At 45.6% G+C, this 17,067-nt stretch overlaps 1 protein-coding gene across 3 annotated transcripts in view; it reads right to left on the bottom strand.

Moving 5' to 3' along the window:
* Positions 1–857: 857 nt before the first annotated feature.
* Positions 858–17,067, bottom strand: part of RCAN1 (regulator of calcineurin 1) — a 97,090-nt gene continuing 80,880 nt past the window's right edge. Inside the window, exons 1-4 of one of the 3 annotated variants that reach the window (XM_060098516.1) lie at positions 10,066–10,180; positions 7,015–7,188; positions 4,842–5,001; positions 858–2,630 (exon numbers count right to left, since the gene is read on the bottom strand). In XM_060098516.1, coding sequence (XP_059954499.1) covers positions 2,458–2,630; positions 4,842–5,001; positions 7,015–7,188; positions 10,066–10,155 — 597 coding nt within the window. In that variant the 5' untranslated portion in view covers positions 10,156–10,180 and the 3' untranslated portion in view covers positions 858–2,457. Of the gene's footprint in view, positions 2,631–4,841; positions 5,002–7,014; positions 7,189–9,913; positions 10,181–17,067 lie in introns of those variants that run through there. The other 2 variants (XM_060098517.1, XM_060098515.1) reach the window with 2 other exon arrangements.

Below are 17,067 nucleotides of genomic sequence, written 5' to 3'. Positions count from 1 at the left end.
CCCAGAATCCTAACCACTAGGCCGCCAGGGAACTCCCTCCAAGGTTATTTATGAAACCAGATCCTGGACCAGCACACTTCCCAATTTAGTTCTGCTCTGCAGGGGCTCCTAGTTATTCAACATGATGACAAATAACAGCCCTTCCCCCCACCCCCGTGGTTAATCCGTGAATCTCCTCAACAATCAGATTCAACCAGTTGGGTGGAAATGTGGATTTTCCAACATGTTTAAACCTCAAACGTATATGAATTTAAAATATGCAAATGCTGTTGGGGAATGAGAGAATGAGGCTGCTCGTACAAGGAAACCAGAGGAGCAAGTGAATTTTCATGGAAAAACGCCTGAGGCTCATCTCGATGAAGATTAACACCATTTGCTCTAGTTCGGCAAATAAACATGGGGTTGTTTAGGCCTTTGAGGGCTGGCCAGGAGTTCGCCACCATTTATAATAAGAGCTCCAGGTGAGATTCAAAGAGGAGGCTTACAGACAGATTTTCTGAACATAACTGGCCTTTTGTAACTTAGTATCTTCCATGGGCATCTTTTCTAACAGGAAAGAAAAATCCTTAAATTAACAATCAGAAAGATTGTCATTTAGTGGATCTGCTGGCGAAAAGGGTTTTCATCAGAGTATCCTCTCCCTGGACAAAAGAAAATACTCAGACTTCTGATTTCAGTTTTCTCCATTTTCCCCTTTCCTAGGTGATGCAGCATTAGTGTGGTTGACCCTCTGTGAATCACAGCAAGGATCTGGGAGTTTCCAAACTCAAACGGATGAAGGGATGCGTCCTTCTGAGACTGCAGAATTCAAAGGGTGCACAGGTTGACAATTAGAAATAAAATGACCAACAGGTAACTTTTCCGTAAAGAGCATATTGTGTCGATTTATTATAGAATGCAGTTAAAAAAAATATCTTGAGGTTAGCCTCTCCAGTTTAAAAGCACTTAACTAGGGACACTTGAACAGCTATGCAATGGTCTCTCCCTCATCTGCCCCGAACCCCCACCAAGTACTGTAAACAGGGTTTTGAGAACATTCAGTCAAGGTCTTGATATGAACAGCCACATACCTTTGCTTCTTAAAGAACACCATCTTCCACATTTCCAAAGCATGCATTGTTACTTGGCATTAGGTATTTCAAAAGGACAAACCTTGTTATGGTATCGTAAGGCCAAAATAGAATACCTATGGACCAGACACACACATGACAACTAGAAAACAATTAGAAACATTTAACCTAGTGTGACAATTCCGTCAGGAATGAATGGGGAAAGGCACTGCATCCTTCTCATACCACCACACGTCTACTGTCCACTTCACATGCTTTGAATTCAGGTCCTGTCAAATAGTTGAAAGGCGTTTTCCATAACATACAATTCACAGGGAGGTTAATACATCTTACACTAGTCTTCCACGGCCGTATTTCTCACCCAAGGGCACAACAGGTATGAATATACGCTATCAGCTTTATTTACAGGTTTATCTTGATGTTTCAGAGGGGTTAAAAAAAAATCAATGATCTCAACTGACAGTTCCCCCAAAAAAGGGTTTTGGCTATGATTCATGTATATGAACCACCACGTAAAAGAAATAAATGAAACCCATTTATTGTCTGACCTAAAACATCTAAACTAAAATTTCTCACCCACTAAAAGTTGGCAGTGAAACTGCTCTTTTCTGAGTTTTATAAGCGAAACGCTACGTAGGAATTTCAGATCGACTTCTTTTGCAAAAGCACAAGTTCTAGGTTGCATCAAATAGGATGCTGAGTGGGTGTATTACCGGTAGAATCCCCCTGTGTGTGCTGTTGCAAAGACAGTCATTGAATCTGGAAAGGGGACAGATTTTGCAAATGCTTCCCTATCTTCCCCAAAGATGTAAAACAACAGTGGCATAACTCTATATACGACCAAAGGTTAGTTCTGAAAATCAGTAACACACATGCACAAACATTAGAACGTGAGGGGGAAAAAATGAGACACTACAATTTCCACATTGCATTGTTGTCTTCACAACCTTTCTGCACCAGACAACCTTATGGCTTCACGTGGTGCCTTTTCCTACTGGGAGAGAGAGTCTACCTTGTAGGCTGCTTAGAAACAGAAGGCTCTCCCTGGACCCACGGATCAATCTACCCCTGGCCAAAACAGAACCTACCAGAAAAGAACAAGTACAAAACACTATCGTTATTGGTTTTCTCGAGACGTTCCCAGAAGTCCTTGTGCGATCACCCCAAACTCAGTGATTGGCTCAGGACATTCCCAGGAGCCATGAACATTGACTGACGTGCAGCGTTAGAACCAGAAGACAAAGCCTCGATTCCCTTCTGAGCAACATGGAATTTCTGCCACAGCGATCACAGGCTGCCACCTCCAAAGTTGTGACTGGCCACTTCCACAATAAAAGATTCCTTCTCGTGAGTATGATTCAGAACACTTCTTCGTCCGGGTGCCCGTTCAGCTTAAGTGCACGGGCGAGTACTCCGGCCTCCTGGTCTGGATAATTTTGGGTTTGGGTCTCTTCATTCTCTCCACCTCGTCTTCTTCCTCATTCTCCTGATCGCTCTCACACACGTGGACCACCACACTGGGAGTGGTGTCGGTCGCTGCGTGCAATTCATACTTTTCCCCTAGGGAAAGAAAATAATTGCAGGGTAACTCAGGCAAGGACCCAAGGGTCGAAGAGCAAGAGCAAACGGATGAACATGGAGAGGTCAGCTCGGCCAAGCTTCTGTGGGCGTCCAGTGGGGACGGAGGGCCGCAGGCAGCCACACTCTGGATTGGTGTTTCTTTGGTGGCTCGGTCTATATCTCACCACCGTAAATGACTCAGCTTTCCATCAAACACTCTGAGTCCAGGCATATGGAAAGGATGGAGGAGTGTATTTTGTAATTACACTTAGCATGTTCACCAGGCCCTCTAAGCTACCCAGAGGACTTCCCCGGTGTGGTGCAAGGAGCACCCGTTCAGGAAAAGACGGTGCATGAATAAAGGCGTTAGGAAAGGACCTCTTGAGCCCATGAGAGGGACAGGAGGCATGGGGAGGCCCTGCACAGCCCTGCACAGGTGTGCTGGCTGAAACAGGTGCTCTGAAAACATTTTTGACCACCCCATATCCTTTTTCACACAACTATCAACCCCTTGAACCAGGAGTGTCCTGCTGTTCTACGTCAGCCTGAATTTTATCAGGTTCAGTCAAGACACTTTTACTCATAAAAAAGGTGTTGCCTCTTCTCTACCCCACGCGTGAGACTGGAATGCTATTGTAACTGCGGCTGAAAGGGGGAAAGAGCCTCAGCATTCTCGGAGTAGGGGGGGAATTAAGGTGGAGGGCCAGAGAGATCACTCAAAATGTTGGTCACGATCCCCTTTACAAATCCCTATCTACCTGCTGAGGAGTCACCATCCAGAAAGCATGGGGGACAGGATCATATTTGCAAAATCTTTGCAATCTTTCAACTGTTGAAAGAAAGACTATTCAAGGTCATAAGCCCTAAGTAAACTAAGGGCAAATTGATCTTCTTATGGCTATTTTCCAGAAGTGTTTCTCAAACAAGCCGTCTGGAAAGAAGCAGTAGGTTCTAGAGTGTGAAGCATGCTCACTAGCAGCGCTTCCTGCCTCTGGTGCAGTTTGATGTCTCTCCCCAGGTGGACGTCCCCTTCCTCCCTTCTCTAGCATCCCGGGAGGTTTCGGCCCTCTGCTACCTAATACACGTTGGCCTGGAGCTGCCAGGAGGAGCGCTGGCCACTTCCGTCTTGACTTCATGCCACCATGAGCAGTAAGTAATGTGATTCTTGCTTTCTACCACAGGGGGAATTTCCGTCAGAGCGATGTTTACGGAAATGTCATCTTTTCCATGTAAAACTGCTGATGGTCCAAGAAAATAAAACCGTCCCCTCAGAGGAACATCAAATTGCTGGTCAAGGAGAAAGCTGATGGCTTCAGCATTTATTGCATTTGCTCCACGAATAGGGCAGAAGGGGGCTCAAATCTCTTTACCCCAAGACCCCCGCTTGCACCTGCCAGCTCACCCAGACTCTACCAGGTAGGTAGGACAGGAACCTCCAACATTGTACTGTTTCCAGAAAACATGTTTTGAGCACTGCTGATAAGCTAGGCACTATATGAAGTGCTTTTCACACGATGATCCCGTTGACTACTCCACTGGTAATACCCATTTTCTGGATGAGGAGCCTGAGGCCAGAGTACCTTTCTTCCTAAATGCTCACACCTTTGTCCCTTCTGAGGACCGGAACCTCTTCTTTCCCTGGCAAGCTCCCTAGGGGAGCACCCCTCCCTATTGGGCTTTGTGACTGGGGCTCTTTCTCCACTATGATCTATGGGTCTCTGTTCCCTCACACATTCAAAAGGTCGGGGGAGAAGCAGATCAATAGATGAAATTACCTTGACTAAAAATGAAATGTCTAAAAGTGGGGAAAGCCTGTTTTCCCTTTCCAAAATCCAATCACCCATCCCCACTTGGAGCAACAGGACGTGAGGCCGGGTCTTGAGTCCCTCACACCAGCTGTGCTCCGTGGGTGAGGGGATGGATTTACGCGATGCGGCCCAGAGGGGTCATGGTACTTGGTCCCCTGGACCAGCTTGCACGCTTTCCTAAGGGAGGAAGTCAGAGGCAGGCGTGCACACTCCCACCCCGGGGCATGGGTTACTTCGATTCAGAAGAAAGCAAATAGAGACAATTCACACACTGGCACTGATCACGTGAGAAGTGGGAAGAGCAATGGGGTCGTGGCCACTCCTGCTGCAGGCGTGTCTCTGTGCCTTGACCACAATCTCTCCACGTCTCCTTGCCCCCTCTCCACCCAAGGGCACTGCTTACCTGGCCCCAGCTTGGAGATAGCATATAAAAGGTCATAATTTATGACGGGAGTAGCGTCTTCCACTTGTTTCCAACCGACCGGCGGCGAGGCAGGAGGAGAGATCAGAAACTGCTTGTCTGGGTTTGGTGGAGCCAGGTGTGAACTTCCTATGTGTAAAGTCTGAGGAGAGAGATAAATGCAGTGGGTTTTCCTCGGGGGAAGAATTGAAGCAGCAGTAGCGCTTAATGGCAGCCTACGGAAGACAGGTGTGAAGGAAAAACCCATGTCCAGACAGCTGGACAGGTGCAGCCCAAGGATGAATCGCAATGCGGTTTCTAAGGGTGGGGGAGGGAACTTGGATTATGGTGCAAACATGATTAGAGGCCCCTCGCAGGACAGGGACTCACAGGCACCGGGACTGCAAGTAATTACGCTTGAACTAGACTGATAGAAAATATACAGAGATCATTTTAGTAAACATGGGAGAAGTAAAGCACTATCCCTGAGGTCAAGAGGGATCTCAGCATCAATTGCTTCCAGCTCCTCATATTACGGTGGCATCACATCATATCACAGAAGCTCCAAAGGCTAAGCGACATCTCTAAGATGACCCAGGACTCCTGTCCACCACGCTCTCAGGCTTCCCTCCCTCTGGGGCTCTGAATCAGACGCCAAAAGTGAGGAAGGAAAAATACATCTACCTTCCAGGATACATATTTAAAACAATAATCATAAGGAACAATGACCAAGATCCTAGTTTGGACTTAAAAATTATACCAGTGATTAGAGGGCTGTTTGGAGACATCTTACATCAAAATGTTACCAGTTTGGATTTTCTTTGCTCTTTAGTATCCACCCCCCCACAAAAAAAATTCACAATGAACCTGCATTTACTTTAATAAACCAGAAAACGTCGTGGAGAGACCGAGTAATTACTTATATGGAACCCCACCAAACGTAGAAGGGAATTTGCTCCTAAGGATCCAAGGTTGAAGCCTGCGCCTCGCACTCACCACCAGGGGGCAGGGCATCCCGGCTCTCATTTACCCTGGACGGGCAAGTTCACCTTCGCGCAAGGTCAGGAAGCCCCTCTACAGGATCTGCCCCCGTACTGGCAAGGGGAACTCAGGGCCCCAATGGGGGTCCCTTTCAACAGGGAGCAGCATCCGAAGAGCCCCTGCCCCTCCCCCTGCCAAGCTGTTAGACTCCGGTAACATCATCAAATGGAACTCTGTGAGCTGCCTAGAGAAGGCAGGTGCTGGGGGAGGCAGGAAGGGTGATGCAGGAGAAACAGCAGACCCGCCGCACAGCTCCCGGGAATGCCCTGGGGCCGGGACCCCCGCTTACCAGGACTATTTCTTAGCATTTGCTACCTGCCTGGTGAACCCATTGTTTTCCTTGCAGGCCGGGTCTGGCAGCCCCGTGCTGATGTGCAGGACCGGCTTGCAGATACCAGCTCTCCAGGAGTGAGCGGGCTGCGGGGACCCAGCGCAGAGCCGAACCGCTCTGGCCCGGGTGGGGGGTGGGGGGGTTAAGGGTAGCCACGCCCACGACCCTGCGGTCCTCCACCTTTGTGAGTCAGGAAAGGCTCTCTTTCTCCCCTCATCACTCAACCCAGGAAGGTCATCTCTGAGGGCACTTTCAAATACACCCCGATGTCTTCTTAAAATAGGTGACATGAAAAATTTCGAGTATGAATTTTGCCCTTCTCAAGATGATTTCTTGGAGTTTTAAATCAACCTAAACGTAATGGATGTCTAAGCTACTTTTTTTTTATTAGTTTCTGCTTTATGACAAAGTGAATCAGTTATACATATACATCTGTTCCCATATCTCTTCCCTCTTGCGTCTCCCTCCCTCCCACCCTCCCTATCCCACCCCTCCAGGTGGTCACAAAGCACCGAGCTGATCTCCCTGTGCTCTGCGGCTGCTTCCCACTAGCTATCTACCTTACGTTTGGTAGTGTATATATGTCCATGCCTCTCTCTCGCTTTGTCACAGCTTACCCTTCCCCCTCCCCATATCCTCAAGTCCATTCTCAAGTAGGTCTGTGTCTTTATTCCTGTTTTACCCCTAGGTTCTTCATGACATTTTTTTCCTTAAATTCCATATATATGTGTTAGCTTTTAAGGGTGGGAGGGAGGAGGGAGGAGGGAGGAGGGAGGAGGATGGGTATCAATGAACTCGATTCACCTGAGCAAAATATAATTTCATTTCCTTTCCAAGAAATTCTGTCTTATGTAGCTGGAGTCTGGCATCTGCTGCAGATAATGGGTTGCTGAAGTTTATTCTGACTCGTTTGAAGCTCTTAAAATACTGAAAGGTGATATCTTTGTCATATGTCCTAAAGAGGGATTCAAATTTGGCCTGAAAAATAAAAATAAAAGGAGTTGAAATTTACCTGCATATAACCTTTGACTGGATGACTTCATTACATTTCTTATGGAGGAACCAAATTATTAATCATGTCAAGAACTTCCAACTTTTTTCTTACAGAAGACAGAGAACCCACCTTTCTCCTCTGGGGAGATTCTGCCCTTTTAATTTAATATACGTGATTTATACAAAAGTAAGAATGTACGATTTACTAAATTCATTTAATCAGCTGAACAATTACCAATACTTCAACACTTCTTACAGTCACGGAAACGTTCTTTTTAAAGTAGAAGGAACATTTTCATTTGGTCATTTGTCACCCTTCTGGCCTACCAGACCCTATTGTCCTGTGACCTCCCCCAATCTAGTGAGCTCCAATCCCACCACTCAGCTCAGGGCATTGCTTTGTCCATCAGATATTGCTTTTGGACTTAAAAGCACTGGAGCTAATATCAAAAAAAAAAAACCCAAACATTATTATTGAATTGGTAACCAATGAAGTTAATGAAAAGGCTTGCATTTCCTAATGTAAAGGAAACAGTTTTTTAAAAATTCCCATTATTATTTTCCCATTCAATCTGTTACTTTTTAACTTTCTAAAATAGTAGTGGTTTCAAAAATTAACATTCTGCCAATGAACCCATTTCTGCACGCTGGCTTTAATATATGTACAGATCTAGCTCTAGTGTTAAAAGAACTAGTGAACACTATGAAACAGCATGAGCCCTTAGAATTGAAATGCCCAAGTTCAAGGACTAAAAGCCTAGATTCAGGAGAGCGTTCATCAGCTCCTGGGAAAAGCTCTAGGGAGCGACCCCGGGCCGGGTCCTGAGTGCGGGTGCCCTTGGGGGGACCTGAGAGGCCACTGCAACCTTTCTGACCAGAGAGGGAGGTGATGGACAGTCTTGAAACTTCCAGGAAGATTATGCAGGGACTTTTAGTCACCGCGCTTTCTGAATCTTTTTTCAGACTAAACTGTGAGGATGGCGAGAGGCAGATGGGGGTGGGATGGCAGATGGTGAGAGCCCAGATGGGGCAGCGTGCCCTCCACCCAGGTGACTGGTGAGAAGGGAGGCCCTGGAGCCCAAAAGTACCCTGGAGACCTATGCAGAGCATGGTGCTTCTGCAGAGGGGAGAGAGGATTCCCAACAAGAAGGGAGAACATCTTTGAGGATATTCACGGCTAGAAAGCGGGGGAGGGGATGGCCCTTCCTGTCCGGTCAGTGCCTGGTCCACAGGGCAGGGCTGTGGGCAGGTCCTGCATTCCCTGCTGGCGGGTGTCTCCACCAGGCAGGTGGCTCAGGGGGAGTAGGAACAGCTCACAACCGTTCTCTCTTCGAATTCCCCGGCTTCGCTTTAGTTGATGGAAATGTCTGTGACTTTCCCACGAGGGGTGTTGCAGAGGCAAAGAATGAGAAAGAATGCACAGCAGATGTTTAAGCTGCGATTTCATCTGGCTGCACGTGACTTTTTCTCCACCCCTCCTGAGTACGGGCAAGTCTGGGGCATAAGTGTGTCTGCGCAGATCTGGAATTTCACACGACCTCATCCGTAGGCACTGTGACCAACTGCTTAGTTTTAAAGTTATCATTCATAATTTAAGAGAGATGACTTTGCTGAATATTTTTAGAATACAAGTCAGGGCTTAGGACCAGAACCCAAGAGAACCCACACTATCTTGTTAATTTCATATTGCTATTATGCTATTAGTATTCTCTTATAAAATAATCTTATTTGTTCTAATAACCAATACCTAGTGATTATAGTTATTGGATGGCATCTCTACTCAATTAAGTAAATCAGTGATTTTACTCATATAAAAGCTAACATTAAATACGTAGACTTTGTAGTACTTTTACATGTAGAACATGCTCTAATATCTAGTTCAAAAACTACAGTCCCGGCTTGCAAGCATTGTACACAGTTAGGGAGTTAAATTTGATTTAAAAAAAAAAAAAAAGAAAGCTTCCGATGTCTCAGTAGGGCTTTGGGTATAAAGGTATAACATGATCACCGCCCCCCAAACAGAACATACAGAATTCATTCATATATAATATTGTTAGAGATCAATTAGATAGCTTCGTAGCTACTGATGAAAATCTTACATTTTAATCAAATGAAGAAGAAAAGCATAGTAATTAAAATTACTAATTATATTAATAGCCATCAATGAGAGCTGCTTCCCAGGAGGTATACTCATCCCACACTTAAGTTATGTATCCAGTTTTATTACTTATTTGCTATGGCTGCATTTTCTCCAGCTAGAGAAATCTGGAAACTTGAAGACAGGCCCTTGTAATTACTGCAAACATTCAAATATCTTTCCAATATTGATTTCTTGAGATACAAATCAAAGTATCCTGACCTCTAAATGTCAAAGAGAAACATTCTGTTCACTGTCAGAAAAGTCCTCCTTCCAAAAGTTTACTTATTGTTACAACCCACACAGAATGAAACAACACCATGCCAAACCCTCTCTTACTAACTGGTCAAGGGACACAGATGTTTTTAAATATTGAGAGCTTTAAAAATTCCTTCACAGTTAATTCCTCAGGCAACACCTTTTGATTTTTAAGGCTCCAAGCATTCTGGATGTATTTCAAAACCCCCAAACCCACAAGAGAGCCACATACCCCACTAAGTATTTCAGCTCATAGTCCCAATTACCATAATAGTTTGAAAACTCTCAAAAATCACATTATATCAGAAGCCTTACCCTGGTTTCACTTTCGCTGAAGATCTCACTGTTTGCCACACAGGCAATCAGGGAGCTAAAACTGTAGTTAAAGTTTCTAAAGTGCATCTTGCTTTCTTACAGTGAAAGCTACAGCAATTCCCGCGGTCAAGCCCCAAGTAAGGTTCCTTTACCAGAGGCTGTAGGTTCTTTCTTGAGCCCTCACTTATAAAGCACCGAGGTCCGGCCCCCACCGGGAAAAAAAAGCACCGCTTCCAGAGCATCCTGTTTGGACACCAAATTCCTGAGTCAAGTCCTACTTGCTCGCAGGCAGGCAGAGACAGAGTTTAAGTTTCTACTGGAAAGAGGTGACGTCAACACCTTAGTCATTTTCCCTATGCTAATTAACTTTGCTTGGGAGGATGGAAAAAACTGCCGAGGTTTGCTTTGCAGCTGCTTTATCTACCCCTCTTGCAGCATAGTTTCCACTGGTAGTAATTCCATTCAGCCACTCAGTCACCAGGCTCCTCGGCTGAATGGGACGACCCTTCTTAAGATGGAAAATGTTACAGAAGAACAGGAGGAAGGTCTACAGCAGTAAACAATAATTAGCCTCCAGGGAACTCTCAAGGCTTGGAGAAACCTGGAACCCGAAGTCTTGGCAAGTTGTTTGATCCCTGTAATTTCCTGAACACTTAAATCAAAGTTTCATATGCTGGGGTATTAGAGAAAACATTTTGAAATCAGTCTTGGTCAATGAACTCTGCTTTTAAAGAAAAAGTGGACTTCGTTTTGAAATATGGCCTTTTTTTTTCTGATTAAACTTTATTGGAGGAATGTCCTAATTCCCACTTGTATTTCACAGTGAGAATGTGAGAAGAGATCCTAGGATATTCATTGGAAAACTTTATTATTGTAATTTGAGAACCAGGAATATGCAGCACTTTGATCATTTTCTAACAGCTGCTAAATTCGGGAAAAGATACAAAAATATTTTAGAGGATCTAGCCTCTGAAGCTGAGAAAAGAAACATTTGGAGGTTGTCTGCTTAGAGACTCACAGACTGAAAGTTTTTGTTTTTGCTTTAATTAGGAAAGGAAGAAGAAATAGAAAGAATGTACACTACAATTGAAAAGTTAGTTCAGTTGGCCTTTTTTTTCAGGTAAGATGTCTGGTCTTGGAGAAGCACACTGGATGTCAGCATGCCAGTTCTTTGAAAAGGCTGCAACTCTTTTTTTGCAACTTTTTACTTTATTACTTTTTAAATTGAAGTATAGTTGATTTACAATGTTGTGTTAGTTTCAGGTATACAGCAAAGTGATTCAGTTATACATATCTATATCTATTCTTTTTCAGATTCTTTTCCCTTATTGGTTATTACAAGATATTGAGTATAGTCCCCTGTGCTAAACAGTAGGTCCTTGTTGGTTATCTCTCTTATATATAGTCGTATGTATTTGTTAATCCCATTAAAAGGCTGCAGGTCTTTGAACTTCCAAGTACTTTGCTAGTTTAGGTCCCTATAGCAGTGTGAGTCCTAGGTCCTTCCTACTCATTATCACCTAAATGCAGTCTTATTATTTATAAAAACATTCTCTAGTCTAGAGGCAGAAACCTCTTAAGCTTCCAAAAGTTAAGTGGAATCCTGCTATTCACATTTAAAAATTAACTTCAAAGAATCATTAAAGTCGGCCAATAATAAAAAGAACATATGCAATGGGAAAGAACAAACCAGAGCATTTATCCCTCCATAAAAGGAAATGCGAAGTCTTCTTGGATGAGTGAGCACCGCTTAATCTCCATGCATGGTGCCCTGCTCCCAGCTGTAGGGTTATGAAAGAGACCAGTTATGGTGTTTGCTTTGCCAAATTACCCGTAATTGCCAACCCAAGAGATCTAAGTGCATATGTTCTCAAAGAGTTTCGAACGCGGTGAGATAGTATGGCATGCATCAAACGCCAAGAGGAAATGGTCCATTGGGTGGTGCTTGATTCTGGGAACTGTGCCCTGGGATTGGCTGCATTTCGGTGCAGAGCCTGCAGCGTACCCTGGAGGCCCATGCAGGCTTTGGTGGTGGCCTGGGGGTGGCAGTGGGGGTATGGGAGGCCAAGGGGAAAGGCACGGGAGGTAGAAGGCACAGAAGTGCATTCCCCTCCTACGGAGCGGCTGTCCCTCCTTTTCTCTTTCTCCTGGAGTCCACCTTGGCAAATAAGGGTTAAAAGGAGATCAGAGGAGGAAGAGGAGGTTAATTTCACCATCTCCTCCTCCTCCTATTAAAACTCATGACAGGATGTCGTGTGGGCAAATCTGGAACATTTCTGTCCATCTGGGACAACAGCACTGAACTCACCCAGATTTACAATTGTGGTTTCATTAACACAGATGGGATAAAAAAAATTTAAAAAAGGAATAGTGAGGTATTTGAAGATGGTTGAACTGTCTTTGCTCCTAGAAATAAAGGATAAATGATAGATCTTTCATTAGGCTGTCCAGAAAGCCTCCCAAAACATGCAATTCTGTACGTGTCTTTGAATTGATGGTAAGCTCCACCTGAATCATATCTAGGGAACTTGGGTGCTTCCATTTCTAGATCAGAGAAAGGGGCTCAACGTTGTGGCCGACCGTAGGGAGGCTGGCAAAAACCACCGGGTCACAAAGTGTACCTGAGAGAGATGGCACCTAGGGTCCAATAACACAGGCTTCCCACGGCGTGAGAGGAACAGAGCATGGACACTTCGTGGTGCTCCAAAGCCCTGGCTGGCCAAGGGGACAGACACCTGTCCCTGAACCCAAAGGGCCTTCCTTTTATTGGCTCACCTGACAGTTCTTGCTAGGAATGTCCACTCTTCGACTGCACGTCTATTAGACATGAACTTGCACTTCTAAATGTCCTACGATATTTGTCTATCCCTTGTGGTTTGAAAGGCAAGTACTTTTTTGATTCTTGTTTGCAAGCTGGATGTAAGTGATTTGAAGAAAGCAGGGCCCACAACAACGTCTCATTAGAACTCTTGAAAAGCATACTAAAAATTGCACTTAAAATAGTAAAACAGGGGCTTCCTTGGTGGTGCGGTGGTTGGGAGTCTGCCTGCCGATGCAGGGGACGCGGGTTCGTGCCCCGGTCTGGGAGGATCCCACGTGCCGCGGAGCGGCTGGGCCCATGGGCCATGGCCGCTGAGCCTGCGCGTCTGGAGCCTGTGCTCCGCAATGGGAGAGGTCACAACAGTGAGAGGCCCGCGTACCGCCAACAACCAAAAAAAAAAGTAAAACAGAAACCAGAAGTTAGAGAAGAAATGAAATGCTTGAGTCCACTGAAAGCTTTAGATGTTTTGCATTTCTTCCATTCGCGCCATTAAAAATCTTAAATGAATCTCTTCAACCTGCATTTGCTTCCTCTGGCTCCAAGCCGTGAGAGCATATTTTCATTAAGAAGTTTCCATTCTCAGTGAGGAACAATTGAGGTGTATGTGGAAATCCATCATTCCCATTACAGCACCCTTAAAGCATAGTGAGGATGACCTCAGCATGCCCATTATAAACCCCAAGGAGTTTACAACTACGCCAAGAATGTGCCACCAGTGAAGCCTTCTACAGAATGACCACAGAGAGAAACCGAGTTCTGACTTTGCTGTGCAAATCAAAGCTGAGCGAAGAAGAAATCTGCAGATCTCCTGGGTGGGAAAATGGCACACCTGATTGAGAACAAAGGTATCAGAGAGTTTATCTTGAATGCCAATTAAACTTGTGTTTTAATGGAGCTTTTCGCTTCTGAGATAATGGGATAGCTTTACTGTTATTTAATATTCATAACCCTTCCCTGTATAATGTGGAGCATTGTTCCCCAACCTAAGTTACTGTACACAGGGGCCTCTGAGTCATCTTTACCACTTGCCAGTCTAAAAGGTGTTATTAACTGAGGGGACACTTCTTGTCCTCACTTGGAAACCAGGTTAATATCAACTTCCCAGTTGCAGTGAAGACTGAACAATCTGACACAGGCAGAGTGCCCAGTATAGTGCTTGAAACACAATCAGTGGTTGATGCATGTTAGTGTGTTTCTAGTTCCCATTTCATCGGTAAGAATACCGAGGTCCACAGGGCCTCACTGTGTTGAGGAGAGTCAGGACTCACCCTGATCCTTTTTTTTTTTTTTTTTTTGGTGGTCCGCGGGCCTCTCACCGCTGTGGCCTCTCCCGTTGCGGAGCACAGGCTCTGGAAGCCCAGGCTCAGTGGCTATGGCTCACGGGCCCAGGCGCTCCGCGGCATGTGGGATCTTCCTGGACCGGGGCACGAACCCCTGTCCCCTGCATCGGCAGGCGGACTCTCAACCACTGCGCCACCAGGGAAGCCCCACCCTGATCCTTTGATTGCGGATTCTATGGAACTATGCTTGCCTCGCAGCAGTGCCCTTTGGTACTTCCCCATCTCCATTCTCTCAGTCCCTCTGGCATCCTGGATGGCTTCCTCTCCTACGTGCCCCACTGGTCAATGGAGGGGTCTCTAGGTTCTCTGTTGCATCCCTGGCACCCCTGCACACCATTTCAGGTAGCCACAGTACCTTTCTAAGTGGCCTCGCTGTGGCCAATTTCTTACTGCCCAAAATAGTGTGTAATTCCCACAACATAAAACTTCCCGAAGCTGAGCTTGATCACATTCCTCTCCTACTGTAAAGATTTCAGTGACTTCCCATTGCTCTGTAGGTTAAAGGGGAAGATTTTCACTTGGCATTCATCCATTTGTCGATCCATGCATCTATCTACCCATTTGTTCTTTCACCCAAGCACAGTTCCAGGTGTTGGGGGTTCAGAGGTGAAGAGAGACAAAACCCCCTGCCCTCATGGAGCTTACATTCTAGATGGGAAGAAAGAAAAAGAAATGAGATAAATGGGTAAAATACATAGTGTGTTTAGATAGTGGTAAGTGCTGGGAATAAGGCAGAGATGAGGGATAGGAAAAGCTGGGAAAAGGAGAAAGAGAGAAAGACAGAGAGAGAGAAAGAAAGAAAAAGGAAGGAAGGAAGGAAGGGAGGGAGGAAGGCGTCCCTGAGAAGATGACAGGTGGGAACATCAAGACCTGAAGGAAGTGGCGGAGTGAACTGGGAGATGCTCGGAACAGCATTTCAGGCCAGGGAACAGAAGGCACAAAGGCCCCTGGCGTGTTCCAGGCCCAGCAGGAGGCTCAGGATGGCTGTAGAGGAAGGACGTGGAGAAAGTGGTTGGGAGCAGGGCCACGTGAGACCTTGAGCTATTGGAAGGTCGCTGGCTTGCATGCTGATATCAGAGGGTTTTGAGCAGAGGAGAGGCATGAACTAATGTCCATGCAACAGAACCACTCCAGTGTCTGGGTTCAGAAAAGAGGGAAGGCACAGGCTGGGGGCAAGGCACCCCTAAGGCACGAGACCTTCTCTGACTACGGAGCCCATGACTCCTCTAGGCAGCCCTCAGCTCTGCCTGCTTTCCTCAGTTCCGTCAGCCAGATCCTCCCTAGTCGCGTCTCTGCCTGCCAAACTTCTATTCATCCTTCAAAGCCCATCACCAAACATCCGTTCTCCAGGAGGCACCCCTCCGGACTTTATGTTCTCTCCCTCCTTTAACCCCTGTGTCCTCCTCCACCCCCCCATCCCTCCGGCTCTCAGTGCAGTCTGCCTGGCATCCTAGTTACATTCTTACCTGGCAATCTCCCTACTACAGTGAGAGCTGCTTGAGGGCACCACTGCTCATCCTGCCACTCCCTGGAGATGCAGATAAATGCTTGTGAAGTTCAGGGACTACACCAGGGAGGGTCCATCTGAGATGGGCAAAGAGCCAGCATCCACCAGCCGTCAAAGGGCCAAGGCCATCTGTGTTCCTAACTGGAGGGTTTCTAGTGCCTTTGGTTTGAACAAAGACCTCCTTTTCGTTGCAGGGCGTGGTAAAGGTACAAGTTTGCTCAGCGGGTGCTGGTCACATTCCAAGGTGTACTTCCTCTGTCCTTGCTGCATGGTGGCTCGCAGGATGTCCAGGCACAGGACTGCACCACCAGCTCCAGACTCTGAGGCCTCACCCCCCCCCCGGACACTCCCAGAGGCCTTGTGACTCTCCTTAGGGGTCTACGGCCGGGGTCTCGACAGCCCTTTGTCCTTTGGGCAGAACGTGTTCTATTTAATATATGTTCACTTGTCTCTTTTAAATGCCTATTTTTTAGGGTGTGTTTTATAAGGTGCACGGTAGGGAGTAGAATTTGTATAGAAGTTACAAACAAAATGCTTTTATTGGCAGATGTACCAAAAATCTTTCATCCATGAGGTTCATGATCAAAAATGTTTGAAGGCCTATTGTCTCAGCAGTAGGGTGATTAAATTCCCAATTTTCTGCTTGTTTGTGACGATCACATGTAAGAAAGAGAACAGGAAAATATTCTTCTTTCTGATTTCTAAAGGCGTTTCCATTTTTGTTCTCTCTGAAGGGTAATCAGGGAATGGGCTGGAGAGCAGGGCAGAGCCAGATGTGGGCTCAGGAATTTACTGCTCATAGAATTGCTTTATTACTGGTAAGATCTGCTCGGCCACAGGGAGGGGCCTTGTATGAAAGAAAATGTAAAACAAAGCTGATAACCTTTTTTTGTGGGACTTGGAAGGTTCTAACCAGGACTCCTTAGACAAGAGGGTGCCCTTGTCTCCCACTACAGAGGGTGCCCTTGTCTCCCTCTACAGAGGGTGATGCCTATGAATTCTAAACCTGAGCTGAGAAAACCATCTTTAATGAAAATCACCTTTATGTTTAATAACCATTAATCTTCTGAATCTGTAGGATAACACAAAAGAAATGATATTAATACTAAACTTCAGCCTGGGTCATTTTTGATACTTTGGGGAAAAAAATGGAAAAGGCTGAAATATCATTTGATACTTTACACAGATTAGTACAAGATAGTATACAAATAATTTCTATTTCTGAGATAACGCGGAACTTCCTATTACTTAATTTTTTTTAAAAGTGGCTTATTGACACCAGTGCCACAAATGATGGAAGCAGTGGTGAAAATGCTAAACGCATGTCTTAGCAGAATGGCCATCGTGCTCTGTTAAAGCTTATGGTGGAACTGAAGGAAAAATGCAATCACCCTCAAAGAGAAAAAAAAAAAAAAGAAAGAAAAGACATAAAGTAAAATAAAACAACCAACTGATTGGGGAAAAGTAAGGAGGAAACATGTTCAAA

This window comes from Mesoplodon densirostris, chromosome 5 (genome assembly GCF_025265405.1).
Source record: "Mesoplodon densirostris isolate mMesDen1 chromosome 5, mMesDen1 primary haplotype, whole genome shotgun sequence".
In the NCBI taxonomy this organism is placed as follows: Eukaryota; Metazoa; Chordata; class Mammalia; order Artiodactyla; family Ziphiidae; genus Mesoplodon; species Mesoplodon densirostris.
The sequence above is the reverse complement of the archived record's forward strand: the minus strand, read 5'-3'. Positions and strand labels throughout refer to the sequence as shown.